The sequence below is a fragment of the Panthera leo genome, chromosome B2 (genome assembly GCF_018350215.1).
Source record: "Panthera leo isolate Ple1 chromosome B2, P.leo_Ple1_pat1.1, whole genome shotgun sequence".
Lineage (NCBI taxonomy): Eukaryota > Metazoa > Chordata > Mammalia > Carnivora > Felidae > Panthera > Panthera leo.
The window spans coordinates 122,636,441-122,654,211 of NC_056683.1; the positions used below are offsets into that span (position 1 = coordinate 122,636,441).

Consider the following 17,771-nt stretch of genomic DNA (forward strand, 5'->3'; position numbering starts at 1 on the left):
AAGACTATGTATTAGGTATGGCAGTTGATTTCCTGTTGAACAAAGTGGTCATAGTAAGAGAAAAAGAGGACTTTAATAAGGCCAAAGTGACTGAAAACCATTCCAGTGAGTAACTGCTTGCTTGGTTTTTAAATCTCTTCTTTCTATTCTTATCGTGCTGAGATATAAACTGAAAAGGCAGGTTTGAGGAGACTGGGCTGGCCTATAAGGATAGAGAATTATCTATGTGATAGTCAAAAAAACTAGAAGGGCTGGGCTACAGGCCAAGGGAAAACAAGGTGTATTAAATTAGAAATATGGGAAAAGTTAGGGGTGGAGGAAAGAGTGATTTGAAAGATAAAAGGTAAGATTACACTGCTTATGTAGTTTGCATTCTATTTCTAGGCAATAGGCAATAGGAATTTGGTTGTTGCTAAGGGAAACAATTGCATCTCAAAGCAGTGACGGGAATACTTCTAGAAGCATCCCTCTATTGTTGCCTGCCCAGAGCAATCTAAGCCTGGCACTGAAAAGGGAATCAGCGGAGGAAGACAATACTGACAAGGCCAAACAACCAAGTGGTGATTCACTTACTTTTCAAGCTGTCAAGGGACCCACAGTAAAGCCACTACCTTCTGAAAGGCCATGCACTTCCCTCTGGTGCTTAATTACATGAGGTGAGTGGTCACCTCATTTAAATGTCAAACACATTTGGGGCACCTGGGTGGCTTAGTGGTTGGGCAACCACTTCGGCTGACTTCGGCTCAGGTCATGATCTCACAATTCGTGAGTTCGAGCCCTGCATCGGGCTCTGTGCTGCCAGCTCGGAGCCTGGAGCCTGCTTCAGATTCTGTGTCTCCCTCTCTCTCTCTGCCTCTCCCCCACTCGCACTCTGTCTCTCAGAAATGAATAAACGTTAAAAAAAAAAATTTAAAAAAATGTCAAACACATTAATAACTATTAATGACACGAATAAAATGCTACAAATGCTGTAGGTACAAATATCTAGTTTTATAGCCCTCTTCTCCCTTTGGCCTTTACTCACATATTACCTTCTCAATAAGCCATCCCTGGCGTCTTGGTCTAAACTTGCTTGCTCCGTTATGCTGTAACTTCCTGAATCCTTCCCCGCTTAATTTTTCTCCTTAATACGGATTATTATCAAACATGCTATGTATTTTACTTATTTATGTTGTTCATTCTTGGTCTTTCACTAGAACGTAAGTTTAGTGAGGGTAGGGATTTGTCTCAATTGTTCCCTCTGCTGTATCCCTCGCATCTAGAATAGTGTCTACCACTACCAGGTGTCCAGTAACTATTAGTTGAGTGAACTGAATTTGTACCCATCAATGTCGCATAAAGATGATTCCAGGAATGCCTGGGTGGTTCAGTCGGTTAAGCGTCTGACTGCAGCTCAGGCCATGATCTCGCAATTCGTGAGCTTGCGCCCTGCGTCGGGATCTGCACTGGTGGTATGGAGCCTGCTTGGGATTCTCTCTCTTCCTCTCTCTCTTTGCCCCTTCCCCACTTGTGCTCTCTCTCTCAAAATAAATACCTAGGCTTTAAAAAAAAGATTATTTTAAGCTGAAAACATCCGAATAAAACTTCATTAAAAACCTTATCCAAACTTCTTTTGCTGGCTTAAGCAGAGCATCCTGAAAATATAGCTGCCAATATCCTCTCTCTGGTTTAGGACCATTGGTACCTGGATGAGAGATTACAGAAACAAAACCTTGCCAAAACTTTCTGTACCTTCCACTTTTTTTGTCATTAGTTTCCCACATTGTGCTTTTCCTTCAAGTCCTATCAAGGACTTTTCTTAGTAGGATAAACCAACTTAACTCTGGGTAGTCGGACGCCACTTTGCATGCTCCCAGTACATGATTAAGTGTTGTCTTTCCTCTTGTTAAACTGTCTTTTGTCAGTTGATTTGCAGGCCCCTAATCATTGAACCTAAGTTGGTAGAGGAAGAAGTTGTTATTTCCTACCAATAGGTGAATGAATAACAAATTGGTATTCATATCATACAACAGCGTGAGTGAAATGTTTTCTCAGTGTAGTAAATATGGGTGTTGAGCTTCAGATATGCACAAAAATAGAAACAAAGGGGTGCCTGGGTGGTTTAGTCAGTTAAGCATCTGACTCTTGAGTTTCGACTCAGGTCATGATCTCCCGGTTCATGCGACTGAGCCCTGCACTGGGCTCTGCACTGACAGCATGGAGTCTGCTTGGGATTCTCTTTCTCCCCCCTCTCTCTGCCCCTCCCCCACATGTGTGTGCACTCTCTCTCTCCCTCTCAAAGTACACAAATAAACTTAAAAAAATAGGATGTCAAAGAAGAACCAATGTGATACCTAATGATTCCAAACTGATTTAAATGAATTCTAAACCATAATTCACTGTTAATGTTTGTGAAAGAAATCATCAGAAAAGGAAACGGTAGGGTATTTTATCATTCTGCAGATGTTTAAGTCAAAGGAAAATGTTCTTTTTATCTTGCTTGTCTCCACTTCACCCAACAAGGGGCCAACTTTCTCTTTATGCACATTGAAAAGTAGGTACAAACAGGTTCACAGGGCCACGTGCTCTGATTACCTCAGGTTTATGCCAGTCATATGCCCATTTTGAGAAAACAGTGAGGTACAAATGAATGTAAGAAAAAGAGGGCAGAGAGGAAAAGGGAGGGATGGAGGGAGGGAAAGAGAAAGAGAATGGGGTTACGGAGAGTTAGAATGTATGTATGTGTTTGGGGGAGGAGTGAGGAGGGAGACATAACACATTTTGTATTGGGGTCCAAAAGGACCTCAGTAATTTGCATCTGGTGTTTTCTTCCAGGAAATAAAAAGAGAAAGAGATGAAAAGAGAATGAGTCAATAATGCCTGGTTTATGACATGCAGCTTGATTACGGTGTTCATTCTTTCCCTGACTCAACACTGATGGAACCACTTTCAAGCCAACATCACAGCATCTACTCTGTCCCTTCCAATCCATAGCCCTCTCCCCACAGCATGAGATATTTTTAAACAATACCAGCTTTATCACACCCTGCCTTCAAACCCTTCCATGCCTCTGATCTGACTGAACTACTTCTGCTTGGATGCCTCATACCATGTGAGAGTATGTGATTAAAAAGGAGACAGAGCCACAGCCCTGCCCTGGGATGTTCACAGTCTGGTGCAGGCTCTCAAATTACAATGCTGTAAGAAGAGCTAGGGCAGGGGAGTGGGCAGAAATGCTAGGAGAGCAGAGAGAAGGGAGAGGTGGTGTTGAGACATGATTCAAAGAAAAACAGGACACTTGACTTGCATCTCAAAAAAATTAGGATGTAGTCACCAGGTCGGACAGAAAAGAAAAAGCATGTGGAGTTGGGTGTCTGCAGGTCAAACCTAGGGGCAGGAAAGCTTGGCCTTCCAGAAAATGGAAAAGAGTTCGGCAATCCCAGCCCACAGGGCAGAAAGGAAAGGCCGTGTTACAGCCAGAGGGTTGAGAACATGGTATCCGTGGTAACCTTGTTCTACCAAGAGTAGCATCAAAGGTTTTTAATGAGGGGAGTCACAGGATTAAATCGGGTGAGAGATCTCTCTGATGATGACAGAGATGCATATTGATGGCAGGAGAGAGATGAGGCCACAGGAGAGGTGGTGAAGACCTGAGATGGGGGAATGACAGAGACGATGAGGTAAAGGGGCTGGAGGGGTGACCTGGTGTGAAGAGGAAGAGAGGCAGAGCAGAGGTTTCTCCCAGGGGGCTGCCTTGGGTTACTGGGTAGATGCCCTTGCTGTTGGTGGAAATACGGAAGGCTGAGAGAACAAAAGTAAGGATTACAGCTGATAAGTGTTAGAACTCTTATGGGTAACTGCAATCAATTGTTCAATGATTTCAATATAAACTTACCGATTAAACTATTTAAGAAATGGATTCATTGCCTGTCCCTATCAAATACATCCTAGAGTCGAACGACATGGACTTGAATCAAAAGAAGCTGTTTCTCTTTCTGTTTAAAGCAGAAAAGTCCTCTGAGAGTGGTACTGACCTATATTTGAAACTACCTTGAACAGTTTGTACTAATCTTGAAAAAATATACAAATTTGAGCTAGGAAAGGGTATTTAAGATATTCTTTGTCCATTCTCACTTGAGGAACGAAATTATCTTAGCCCAGCCAAGAGCATGAGTTTTGTCCAGAGTTATAAAATTGGCTGTTAGCAAAATTAGGACTAGAATCCAAAGCTCCAGACACCAGCTCAGGGGTTATAGCAGAGTCAAGTTTAACAGTTGGAGAAGGGGACTGACCATGACCTGAAGGAGGCTGAATCCCTCCCACAATTGTACTGCCTCAAAGAAACCTCACCATTCAAATAAAAAAGAAAAGCAGATCTTAATATAGGCTTCGGATAAGAACATCCAGAAGTCTAGGGATTAGCTTCAAATTTGTGGTTTATAGAACCACTTTGATAATGTTTGCCAATACTGACAATACACTAAGTGAAGTTAAAACCACTAAATCCATTAAAACCAACATTTAAAAAAAACTAGTTATTCATTTTTAAAAATTTAAATCCAAGTTAGTTATTCTGTAGTGTAATAATGATTTCAGGAATAGAATTTAGTGGTTCATCACTTACATAAAACACCCAGTGCTCATCCCAACAAGTGTCCTCCTTAATGCCCATCACCTATTTAGCTCATCCCCCCAATCCCCTGCACTCCAGCAACCCTCAGTTTGTTCTCTGTATTTAAGAGTCTCCTATGGTTTGCCTCCCTCTCTGCTTTTATCTTATTTTTGCTTCCCTTCCCCTATGTTCATCTGTTTTGTTTCTTAAATTCCACATATGATGAATATCTAAGAAATATAATCATGAAGTTATCATAAATTATGCAAAAATACAAGTTCAGGCTATTTAATAACTCCTATTATAAAGGTGCTCTGGCTACAAAGGGACATTCAATGAGAGAAAGAGTGAAGTGGGATAGATATCACCATGTGTGGAGCCCAGAGCATCATCACAATCTCTGTTCATTTCTATTGTGTCCACAGAACACCCTCCCCCCCAACACACACATGTCAACAATGTCTGTACTTGGGGTTTAATGGCAAACTAGCCAAACTAGCCCAAATATATATATATATATATATATATATATATATATATATATATATATATATATAGTTGATTCACTATAGGATATTTATATATGGATATTCACTATAGGATATATATATATATATATATATATATATATATATATATGCTATACAGTCCACTGGGAATACTGTAGAAGGCATTCTCTGTCATGGATTTTAAATTATTCTGATAGAATGCAAAGGATAGAGTGTAAAACTGTTTTTCCAACATTAAAAGAATAGCATCCCTGTACTTACTTGAGAAGAGTGAGTCAGAAGCACTTTGATGAATCAGGAATACTGTATAAGCTGTTGTGAGTGTGTGTGAGTGTGTGTGTGTGTGTGTGTGTGTGTGTGTGTGTGTGTGTGTATGTGAGGTCAGCACAGCTAAAACCCTCAGGCTATTCCTAGGAAGAAGCCTGAGCATTTATTTCCCTTCTGATTTGTTTGGTGAGTATTTTCAGTGCTCGCAGTAGGATTGTCTGACTGGGAAGGGCCCCTCACACAGCCACCCTATTTATTACTGTGTCCAGTTCAAAGGATCTTGATTCCGTATCTTCTTGACAGCTCTTTAAAAAGTGATCTACCTACTTTTTTTTTTTACATTGTAGGAAACTGAGTCTTACAAAACTCAGCTGGCGATGTTCATCACAAATTCTAAGGCAATTAGAACTGCTTTGTGCTATGCATATGGTAAAAGTGGCTCCCGGAGAAGAGTCTCTAGACTGTTGATTCAATCAATTAAGAAGACCAAGTTGTGACATATGGCTACCACAGCCTGGCTATGCTATGTGTATTTCTGGTAAGATTTAGTTCCTCAAGGAAGGGTATAAAGTAAAAGACAGCTATCACTGGTTGAACAAAAGCCAGCCTTTTTATGACACTGCAGAGGAACTTTATGGATTTTCCAGTCCACTCACATCATCATTTTGTATTTACTAATGGATGTGTTTCATTTTCATTGTCTTTGTTCCCTTTTACCTTGGTAGTTGCTATGTATCAAGTGACTAAATTTAAACCAAGTAAAAACAGAGATAATGAGGTATAGTAAAAGAGCACTGATGTAGGAGCCTAGAGATCTAGTTTCTAACATAATACTGAAATAAGAGAATACAAAATTGTGGGATACAGGTGTGCTGTTTCGAAGGGACACATGCACCCCCATGTTTATAGCAGCACTATCAACAGCCAACGTATGGAAAGAGCCCAAATGTCCATCGACGGATGAATGGATAAAGAAGATGTGGTATATATATATACACAATGGAGTATTACTCAACAATCAAAAAGAATGAAATCTTGCCATTTGCAACTACGTGGATGGAACTGGAGGGTATTATGCTAAGTGAAATTAGTCAGTCAGAGAAAGACAAAAATCACATGGCTTCACTCATATGAAGACTTTAAGAGACAAAACAGATGAACATAAGGGAAGGGAAACAAAAATAATACAAAAACAGGGAGGGGGATAAAACAGAAGAGACTCAAATATGGAGAACAAACTGAGGGTTACTGGAGGGGTTGTGGGAGGGGAGATGGGCTAAATGGGTAAGGAGCATTAAGGAATCTACTCCTGAAATCATTGTTTCACTATATGCTAACTAATTTGGACATAAATTTTAAAAAATAAAAAATAAAATTAAAAAAAAAGAAAATACAAAATTGTAAAATGTAAAACATGTACAAAAAATTAAAAAAAAAACATTACTTAAATAGACAACAAGCTAATGCACTGGGAAACATTTTTTTTTTTCCAAATTAGGTCTATCATCCTTTTATAACTTTAATGAACGAGCCTCAGGCTTACCTACAAACATCAAAGCTATACAACTGCTAGGTAATTATAGAACTTAACTCTAGACAGAGTTAACACTTGGTTATTATATTTAAATTTTCTTTCAACTTCTACCCTACTGCTTCAATGTTTTTATAAAAATTCTAGTATGAGGGATGACATTATCAAAGTGATCTGGTAAATAAGTATTCCAGTCAGGCTGGTGCTATAGTTTCTTGTATTTCACTTTAACATCAGAAATGTAGGGGAGCCTGGGTGGCTAAGTCGCTCAAGCCTCCAAATCCTGATTTCAGCTTAGGTCATGATCTCAGGGTTCATGGGTTCAAGCCCCACGTCAGGCTCAGTGCTGACAGCATAAAGCCTGCTTGGGATTCTCTCTCTCTGTGCATTCCCTGCTGGCTCTCTCTCTCTCAAAAATAAATAAATAAACATCAAAAAAAAGAAATATAAGTTTTAGTATTACTTGGGTTAAGAATTTTGTTCCGAGTCCAACACCGAGAGGAGCCTGGAGAAGAAGGTGGTCTACTGTCAGGCCTGGAGGAATGTCCACTTTCTGAAGGTGCTCAGCACTCCTGGGACACTCCAGTACTGGGCCTCACAGTGAGGAAGGCTCTTTACCACAGAGTAACCATGACAGCGAAAATGGACATGATCTAGAATAGGTGTCTACAGGTCCTGTGTCCATGAGGCAGAAGTCAGAGAACTGCGTTTAGAGGAACGGCAGGCATTACAGGTAATTTGTACTACCCTCCTCTCTTTATTCTATTAATCTGTAGTTGTTCCAGGTCCTCTGTGCAGTATACATAGGAGGGCCACAACCAGGTTTGTCATTCAGAATTTTCGCTGAATTGTGCTTGTTTGGGTTGCACATATTATCAGAGGAGAATAAAAATGCGAGGGCCCTGCAGGCCGTGCATTGAGCATAATCAACCTCCTCACAGATAAAGCATAGTTACTAACAGATAAGCAAAACAAACAAACTCAGTATTCCCAGATAAGAGTTCTCCAATGTTTGCTTTTTAGCTGTTTTTTAACAAGGGGTTCTAGAAGAAGTTGCCTTGAGCATTAAGAGAAAGCTCATAGACTCTAGCTGGGCTCCCCACCTTCCACCACCACTTACGTGCACCCTCCACGCACAGACACGTGCGCCCGCGCACGCTTTCCCCAGTAAGGCTTTAAGTAGTTCATTTTTTAAACAGCCGCAGAGAAACTTTGTAAGACGGGCATGAAGCCTAAGTCATTACCTCCAAGGAGTCACCTTCACAATCACCTTCCTCTGTGCTTCTCCCCTTCTCTTCGGTAATGGTGTTCACCATTTCAAAAAACCTACAATGAGAATTGGTATGTGGTCACTCGCAATACGTTTGACGTTAAATATAACCCAAGTATGTTCCAGCATGGTTTCGGAGCAAAACATGGGCGCTAAGAGACTTTCTAAAATCAGGCAGTGAACAAACTATTGGTATCAGTATGAAAAATGTGACTTTCCAAAAGGGAAAACACAGGTTGGTAGGACTGTCTAGAAATTTCTGACCTAATGCCTCACTTCAAATAATAGTAATGTATTATAGAATTAGAACAATGAAGCTCGACAAACTCCTAGAAATGTTAAGAATGTGGACTTGGATATCAGGCCAAGATTGCATTTGTGTGATTTGGGGTGGGCTCTTCCACCTCTCTGAGCCTCACCTCTTAATTACAAAGTGGGGACCTCAGAAGTGTCAAATTAAAGGCTGTTATGAAGATGAGTTGATGTAGTGCTTATAAAGTGCTTAGCAGACTTCACTCACTAAATATTAGCTATTATTGTTTTGCTGATGGTAATATTCTTATTTAAAATGGGACTTAACAAAAATACCCATATTCTGGAATAGTGTCTCTAAATTCTGAGGTGACTATTTGTTGTATCAACATTTCATCTGAGATATTGAACCCATTTTGCCTCCATTATCATAAATGTGGTGTCCCATAAAAACAACCTACAAAACACTGATGTGAATTAGGGCTGGCTGGCTTACAGGTTTGTAAAAGAAGCCACCCCTCTTTTGGTGACATTTTCTTCAGGAGCTCTTCTTGTGAAGTTTTTGTTTTTTTGTTTTTTTCTTGTAGACCATTTCAGAGGCAAGAAAAATAGTTATAGCAAGAAACAGATTAGCCCCTATAATGCTATCTGTGTCTAGTCTATTCGAAGGAGATGCTAAGGGTTCATAGACTTAAAGCAAGAGAGGTACTATGAACAGGGGCTGATGATCTCACAGGCAGGTCATGCTCTGCACTGCCAACCCAAGAGAAGAGCAGGTTATGTGGGATAAGAAAAGTCTACCTACCACAACTCAGAACCTTTTTATCTCTGTACCTCTTTTTTAAACCATCCACCATCTAACCATCCAACCACCCATCCATCCATCCATCCAACAAGTACTCCATACTTACAGAGTATCTACAAGGATCAAAAACTATTCTGGCCTTTGGAACTGTGACAAGGAACAAAATAGACAAAGCCCATTTGGGAGTTTGGAGTCTATCTCTGGAGTGCGACTCTTCCTTTCTCTCTACACATTTCTTGGCAGTCAATGACAAGAAAAAGAAGTTCCCAAGCGTGATCAGAATAACAGTATGCTCTGATGAAGATTAAACATCCTGATGAGTTAAAGATAAAAGCAAATTCAACCAAGAAGAAGAAGAAAGTTAAAGACCTAAAAAAAATTCTGGCTTTAAAGACAGACTTTTTTTTTTAATTTTTTTGAATGTTTATTTATTTTTGAGAGAGACAGAGACAGAATGCGAGTGGCGTAGGGGCAGAGAGGAAGACACAGAATCTGAAGCAGGCTCCAGGCTCCGAGCTGTCAGCACAGAGCCCGATGCGGGGCTTGAACCCACGAGCTGTGAGATCATGACCTGAGCTGAAGTTGGATGCTCAACCGACTGAGCCACCCAGGCTCCCCAAAAGACAGACTTTAAGATCTGGGGTGAAGACTTCCATCAGCTAGTCACACAGTTTTTCAACATGTACATCTCTAAGCAGAATATAATACAGTGGGATGGGAACACAATGTAATTTTTAGGAAACTAGATTCTAGAGTCACATGTGCTTGTCCAAATCCCAGATTTTACATTTTTTGGCTATATATGGTTTTAGGCTCTCCAAGATGCCATTTTTTTAAAAACTCTTTTCAATGAAGATATTAATATTACCTATCTAAGTTTTTATTTGAAGATTAAAATAGATATTAGGTCCAGAGTAAGTACTCCATAAATCTGAGCTATAATGATCATAGAAACAAATCAGTAGCCTTGAGAATTTAAGTAGAAAAGGAGACCATGTATGTGCTAGGAATTATTTCTTATTTCCAAGTCTTTTTACTACATATTTTACAATAATAAAGATAAAACTATAGCCAAGAATTATGGATTAAACAAACATTTTTTCTTGTATCAAGATAAAAATGACTGACTATATACTGTAATCAGTATATTAGTCATTTACAATGGGGTCAAATAGTGATTATTTGAATAAGAAAAGCCCTAAGCAAAATTTTAAGTCCAAGCTGGCTTTTACCTGCACTTTGGTTTAAAAATTGTCACTCACTTTCCTAGATCCCCACCATCAGTCAACTGTGCTCCAAGGGAACATGAAGTCTTTAAGTATTAGCCCAAGGGAAATATACCCAGGGAGGTTCACAGAAACACAGTCCAGTCCATGGATTTTTGGATTATCTTTTATTGGTGTATATCATATAACTAGCTCTTAACTCGAGCTGCACCCCCACCAGAAAATCCAACATAATTAGTCAGGGGTAGGGCCCAGGCAGTTTTTTAAGTGCATCAAGTGATTCCACTATGAACTAGGGTTAAGAGCCACTGTTGTAGACAATGGTGAGATTATCCAAAAGAATTCAAGAATGAAAATTTTGGTAATCATATATTGTAATAAGTGAACACTTTAAAAACGTGACATAGTATCAGGCAATTAACTGGTAAGTCTTGGTTAATGTTTTGTCTTTGGAAAAATTAATTATGACTAAGAGAAAGCTTGATTTATTAAAGAGACTCCCCTCCTCCATTCTCTGATTGTTAAACATACCCCGTAATTATAAGATGTTAGCCTAAATGCAATATTTATATAACCAGATGGCCATGAATTCCTTACATGCTCACTCATTAATTAAAAATAATGATCAGGTAAGAACAGTATTTTTTACACATAAACAATGACTAATACGTACTTTTTACAATGAAGTTCTGTACAGAAATAGATTTGGAAATCGTCAGAATTATGAAGCACATAAAGAAAACAGCATCGTTCTTCAAATTTAGAAATACTGAAACAAACAAAAAGAATTATTCAGGGAAATAGCTATGCTTCTTGCTTCTATGAATCTGTAATGAAAAATAAGTACATTTTATATCTAATCCCAGGTATGACACCGTTGTTGTTTGTAACAGACAGATATAAAGAGCACTTGAAGAAGTGATGTTCCCCATAGCACGATACTAAAATTACTTCATAGTCTGAGAATTGTCCTTTTACCTATATCAGCAGACAGGGCTGCTCTGGCATGCCTGAAGGACACCTAAGCTATTTATCCCTCCAGCTTACAGGGGAAAGGCGTCCTGGCTGCCATACCACTACCCTGCGTGATCGGAGGAAAAGCTAAGTATCAACTGGCTGGGTGGGCTCAGCGATTCTGGCGCTATGGCATCTGCAGAACAATGAAATGTTTCCAAAGCTAAGAAGGCAATGTGTGGCGGCAATAAAAGCACCTCATCAGTGTCGAGATTTTAGAGGCGTGAAGAAATGTGAAACAGCACTTGGTTTTGACTCAGCGAGTGATTTTATAGCAACTGAAATAATTCGGAGTTTACCATCAGGCCATGCTATTTTATGCCAAAGGTTAGCAAAATTTTTCTGACATAGGCCAGAGAGTAAATGTTTCAGATTTTGCAGGCCAAACTACTCAGTTTTGTTGTTGGAGCAGCCTTAGACAATGCACAAATGAAATGAACGTGGCTGGGTTCCAATAAAACTTTACAAAAACGGGCAGCGGGCCATATTTGGCCTGTGGGCTGTAGGTTGCCAATCCCTATTTTATGCCTTTGCATTTGGGATGCACATCATTTTTGACTCTGTAAAGAAATTCTATTCATCATTCAAGGCCCAGCTTAGATCTTACCCTCTCCCTTCCCTGTGTCTACCTTCAACAGAAAGACTTTCTCTTGCACCTCTGCTCCTTGAACATTTACATCTATCATTGCTCATCTCGCGGTCATCTCAATAGTAGCTCTTGTCATTAGCTGTTAAATGTTATGAGGCTGGGTTGGCCTCCCACCTCTTTGAGAGTGGGAGTTCATGTTGTGGTCACTGTTGTATCCTTAGCAGAATAGGACTCAACATCTGACACACACCTGGAGTCTCAGTAAAATGCCCATTGACTGAGCTGAGCAAATCCTGAGGGGATGCAAGACAAACTGCTGACTTAGTTGGATTTTTCTCTGTAGTTTGTTATCTCTTCATCAAGAAGGAAGCCAAGAGTAGTTAGCTCTCTTTGAAGCCATAAACTACAGCTTGAGTTTCTCAACATAGAAACCAGAAATAGCCACATAGAAAGAAGCATTCTACGTATATGCTGTAAGTCACAACAAAGGCGTATGTAGTGATGCCATACTTAAATTTAAAAAAACGTTCCTTGGAAAATAGATATGATAAAATGGAATTTATATTACCATACTTTCATAAACTGCTTAAAAACGCAGCAATAAACGAGTGCCTTCCTGATGACTGGTTTTAAAAATTAAATATTAAGAGAGTAAAACTTTATTTGAGAAGGCTGGGTTGGAAAGATATATAATGAGTCAGTCTATTATCTTGCTTGCTTCTGTTCAGATCCTTCATGAGGTAACAGGTGGTTTTACCAGGCAAACTCCAATTATCAGTGACTCAGACGGCTCTAGCAGTTCATGCTCCATCAAAACCAATTATTATTATGCCACAAGCAACAGGGTATTGCATAACTGGCCTGCAGAAATCTGCTTCTTCTCATTTCTATTATGTGGAAATAAATAGTAAACACAACTAATTTGGCTTGAAATTTCCAAGAGCTGGTTTTTAGACTGAGCTTCTATATAACAAGTGTTTAAATGTTTAACCAGTGGTTCTTGCTTCTAAGAAAAAAAAAAAAGTCTCATTTCTATATCCCAGGAACTGGTATTTCCTGAACCACTGGCATTATGATGGCAATGTCAGAACTGAACCACTGAAGTGAGCCGCTAGAATTTCAGGAACACCTCATTAACAGCGACCTCAGGAAAAGTTTTTTAAAAATAAATTCCCTATAGTCTCTTTAACAGTCACATTAATGTTAACTACAGGCTATGCAACCTGATAGATGGCATGTAGCTTTTTCGCTCCACCTCACAGGAGATTAATTCCTGAAACACCAAAAAGACCGGAAAACCGTCCTATCACATACACCAACAGCTCAACCAGCTAGAGAGGATCCAAATAGCTCACTTTTATCTACACCTTGATCCTGGTCCACAGTCCACATTTATCCCTCATTCTCCATATTTGGAGCAGGTGACAAGCACAGAGTCAGTTCAACTAACGGTGAAAGTTTTGGTTGCAAATCTTTTTATAATAGAGATAGAAAAGGTTGAGCATTTTCATCAACAGAGGATTCTTGAAGTTCTTTGCATTTTTAAATCCTGACTAAAAGTTCTATTGTCTTCTAAGTAAAAAAAGAAAAAAAAAAAAAAACATGTACCAAGGAAACTTACCTCACTCCCCTGACAGAAGAAGCACTAAAATTCCACTCATGTATACCTTTCTAGAACACAGGGGAAGAACAACAAGAACAAGAAATGTTGAGTCATCATAATGAAAATAACATAATAATTTGGTTTCATTATTTTAAAATAATATACACAGTAATTTTTCCTCGTACGTAATTCTTCATGAACAAATTATCTGGATGGAAATTGTAATTCATTTTCAAGCCACAAGGGTGATGTTTACTCTATTTAATAATTTCTGTGCTTCAATAAAATAGCTTCCAAGAGAATCTAGGAGAATTAGTCTCATTAAATTCTAAAACTTGATTTTTAGCAGATTAACCTAATAACTGCTGTGCCTTAATTTTTTAAATAAAAAACCCAGTGATCAAGGTAATTCAATTACAGCTGAGTAATATTTCTTTTCTGAGAAATAAAAACATTAATTTGAATCAAGTTCTGCAAGGTTTTAAAGATGATTATTTATGAATGATCTTTAGTTACATTTTCTAACTGAAATGGTGGTTCTATTTCTTCAGAAAATGAGGTTAGCCCTTTCCTCTTAAATTTTCTAATGTTTATTCATTTATGAGAGACAGGGCACGAGTGAGGGAGGGGCAGAGAGAAAGGGAGACACAGAAACTGAAGCAGGCTTCAGGCTCTGAGCTACCAGCACAGAGCCTGATGCAGGGCTCAAACCCACGAACCGTGAGATCATGACCTGAGCCAAAGTTGGATGCTTAACTGACTGAGCCACCCGGGCACCCCTATAGCAAGTATATATGTACACACATGTATATAGTATACATCTTAGCTACAGTGTGTTATCTAATTTATGCAAAATTCAATATACTAATAAAGTTTGCCCATAAAAAATTTGATTGTCATATGATAAACATGGGTGATTTGGGGCCAAGGTGAAAAAAAATTGTGGAAATTTATTTTTTGAGTTTATTACTAAAGCTAAGTCTGATGAGTATTAAATTCACGTCTTTAAATAAATTACAGGATGGATCACATTCCTTGCAAAAATACATCTGATAACAATATGAAATTGACAACATAAATATTTTAATAGAAATAAAATAGTTGATACACACGTCCAAGTTTAGCAAGTGCTATGCAACAGTCAATTCAGATGGCAATTCAATTCTGTAAATGTGAAACAACCAGGAAAAGAAGCTCTTACCCACCCACTTAAAATACTGCCCGGAATTTGCGGTCTTGGCTGGGCTAGTGAAATGAGTAAGGAAGCTTGTGGTTCTGAGGTGGACCAGAACTCTCCTTTTGGCTGAAGCAAATCAAAAAGCCACAATTTATAACCACAGCACCTAGTGCTTTGCTACAACCATGCAACTTAAAATAAAAATAGATCCTCCCAAGCCCAAAGGAGATTTACTAAAAAAACTAGTTTCGATGCACACCAGTCGGGTCACGGGTAGGTGACCTGAATTAACACAGAGCAAATGTTGTGCATGAAGCCCAGGGAAGGAAGAGACCATAGGAAGGTGCTCATGGAATGCGGCTCTCTTAACCAGAGTACAGAGGGAGTTAAATTAAAATAGCAGCCTGCAGCTTCAGCTGGTAATTTGGAAAGTTGCTTCTAAATCCTGTTGGCCTCAGGTGACCTTCTAAATATATGTGACCCAGGAACTGCAGCTGTTACCTGCACACTTCTTGCATACAATGCAGCCTTATCCTCAGATCCTGCAACTGAGCTGCTTTCCAAGGCCACGTCCAAGATCAGGAGGTGGGGGTTGAGTGCAAAACTAATACAGCAGTAGGCAAACTTGCAACTAAACAGGGCAACTGATGAACACCCATAGGACAGCACAGGTAAAACCTATCTTCTATCAGCCCTGTGCTGGGAACAGCCAAGGAGGGATTTCCCAGATTGATAGGGCGGGTTTTACAGGAAAGGAGAACAGCATTTCCAGAATGTTAGATTCCTGAAAGTTTCCAAGTGCTGCCAGTGAATGCTCCCTGTTAGCAGTGTAAAAAGTCCAGGGTCTGAGATGGAGTGATCTAGAATGAGGAGGCCTACCTCCCCAGCTCCCTCACTACTAGGACTCACCACATGGAGGCGCTGGTGAGTCACAAAGACAACCGGTGGATTTAACAGGTTCCTGGGACCTGTCTGGGAATCTAGGGAAAAGGACAGCCAGAGGCAGGGCTGGAATAATTAGCCTCCACAAGCCCTAAACCACACTCAATCTAATTTAAACAGCACAAGTACCATATTGTGGAACTGGTTTGCCTCAGATCCCATGCCCCAGCTAGGACAAGAGTAGGGACTGGGAATTAATTTTGAGCTAAGGCAGCAGGAGTTACCCATTAGCAGACACTGTTGGTTCCTTAGACAACGGACACGCTTTTCCTTCTTTGCTAACAAAAACTAAATTTTGTTCAAGTTCAGGTGGCAATGTTTAGGGATGGGGAAACTGATTGGTCTAAATTGGTGAGGTAAGTCCATTCTCCTTGTTCATGACTGGTCTAGGCATGAATACATGATGTAATTTTTGGTACAAAGGAGAGGGTCTGACCCTTTTCCTTTGCATGCTGTCAGTGTGAATTGATGCTTGGAACTGCTATTTGAGACCAGGAAAGAAAAACCGAGAGCATATAGAGAAGCCAATTCAGAATTCTGACACCATTAAGCCACTGAAATTACCCCCAGAATGACCTCCTACCTCCCAGAATTCTTGTTATGTAAGATAACGTTTCCTTATTACTCAAGCCACTATTAGTTGGGAGCTTTATAGCTAAAAGCATCCTTGATGGATGAGACTATTATATCATCGAAATCTAGAATCTGCCTAGGTGGCTCAGTTGGTTGAGTGTCTGACTCTTGATTTCAGTTTGGGTCATGATTTCAGCGTCCTGGGATAAAGCCCTGAATCGGGCTCCATGATGAGCGTGGAGCCTGCTTGGGATTCTCGCTCCCTCTCCTTGTGCCCCTCCCCCCGCTCATGCTCTCTCTCGAAAAAAAATTCTATAGAATCATAAATTTCCCGGGTCTTCTCCGAGTGGCCATGGCCGGAGCTGGAGGAAGGTCAGCACTTCATATTCCACTGGGACCCTGATGCCTGATATCTTCTTCTGAGAAACCACCTGATAGGCCAGGAATGCTTAGACTTCAAAAAAGGAAACGATTCTAGGGGGCCCCTGGGTGGCTCAGTTGGTTGGGTGTCCAACTTTGGCTCAGGTCACGATCTCACAGTTTGTGAGCTTGAGCCCCACGTTGGGCTCTGGGTGGACAGCTCAGAGCCTGGAGCCTGCTTTGGATTCTGTGTCACCCTCTCTCTCTCCTCTCCCCCACTCCCATTCTGTCCCTCTCTCTGTCTCTCTCTCAAACATAAATAAACATTGAGAAAAATTTTAATTAAAAAAACAAAAAAGGAAAGGATTCTAAATGACAACTGTTTAAAATATCTCAGAAATAACTTTCCTCCTCAGTCTAAGCTTTTCTTTCCTGTGCACATCCAGACTTTCTTCAAGTACTAACTTGACTTTAAGCAGCAACCATCCATTGAACAAAGAGAGAACTGTTAAAAGATTAGGATCTCAATTTATTTGGTTCTTGACGGAGAGTAACCCTCTAAGAGTCCCTGAACTCTTAGGAATTGGTATAATGATCTTAACGTTTTGACAGTTGAAGTACAAAGTGTTTACCAGCTCATGTAACTGTTCACTCTGCATGTTAGAAAGAAAATACTGAGGGGAGTAAGGAAACATGATAAATGAAAAGCAACACTCTCTATTCTACCCTTAGAAAAAAATTTAAAACATTCTGTGACAAAAAGAATCCGTTTCTTGTTTAACATCAGACCTATACCCCTGTTGTTTATCTGTTATTTAATTATAGTTATTACAGTTGCTTGAAACTCATATAATACTGAGTTATTGTATTGCGTATCCTCATTCCAGTGGTGTCACTTCTATTTTATTTGTTTTTAATTTTTTTAATTTATTTTTTAAATTTACATGCAAGTTAGTTAGTATACAGTGCAACAATGATTTCAGGAGTAGATTCCTTAATGCCCCTGACCCATGCTTCTATTTTAAATAATAGGGAAATAACAGTGGTAATGAACACGCTATG

General features: G+C 39.6%; 1 protein-coding gene across 4 annotated transcripts in view; it reads right to left on the minus strand.

Annotated features, from left to right (window-relative positions):
* The window catches only part of MAP3K5 (mitogen-activated protein kinase kinase kinase 5), a 204,324-nt gene that overhangs the window by 57,221 nt on the left and 129,332 nt on the right, over nt 1-17,771 (minus strand). For 3 of the 4 annotated variants that reach the window (XM_042939914.1, XM_042939913.1, XM_042939916.1), the window contains exons 12-14: nt 13,676-13,725; nt 11,125-11,220; nt 8,143-8,224 (exon numbers count right to left, since the gene is read on the minus strand). In XM_042939914.1, coding sequence (XP_042795848.1) covers nt 8,143-8,224; nt 11,125-11,220; nt 13,676-13,725 — 228 coding nt within the window. The remainder of the gene's footprint in view (nt 1-8,142; nt 8,225-11,124; nt 11,221-13,675; nt 13,726-17,771) is intronic. The other variant, XM_042939915.1, reaches the window with a different exon arrangement.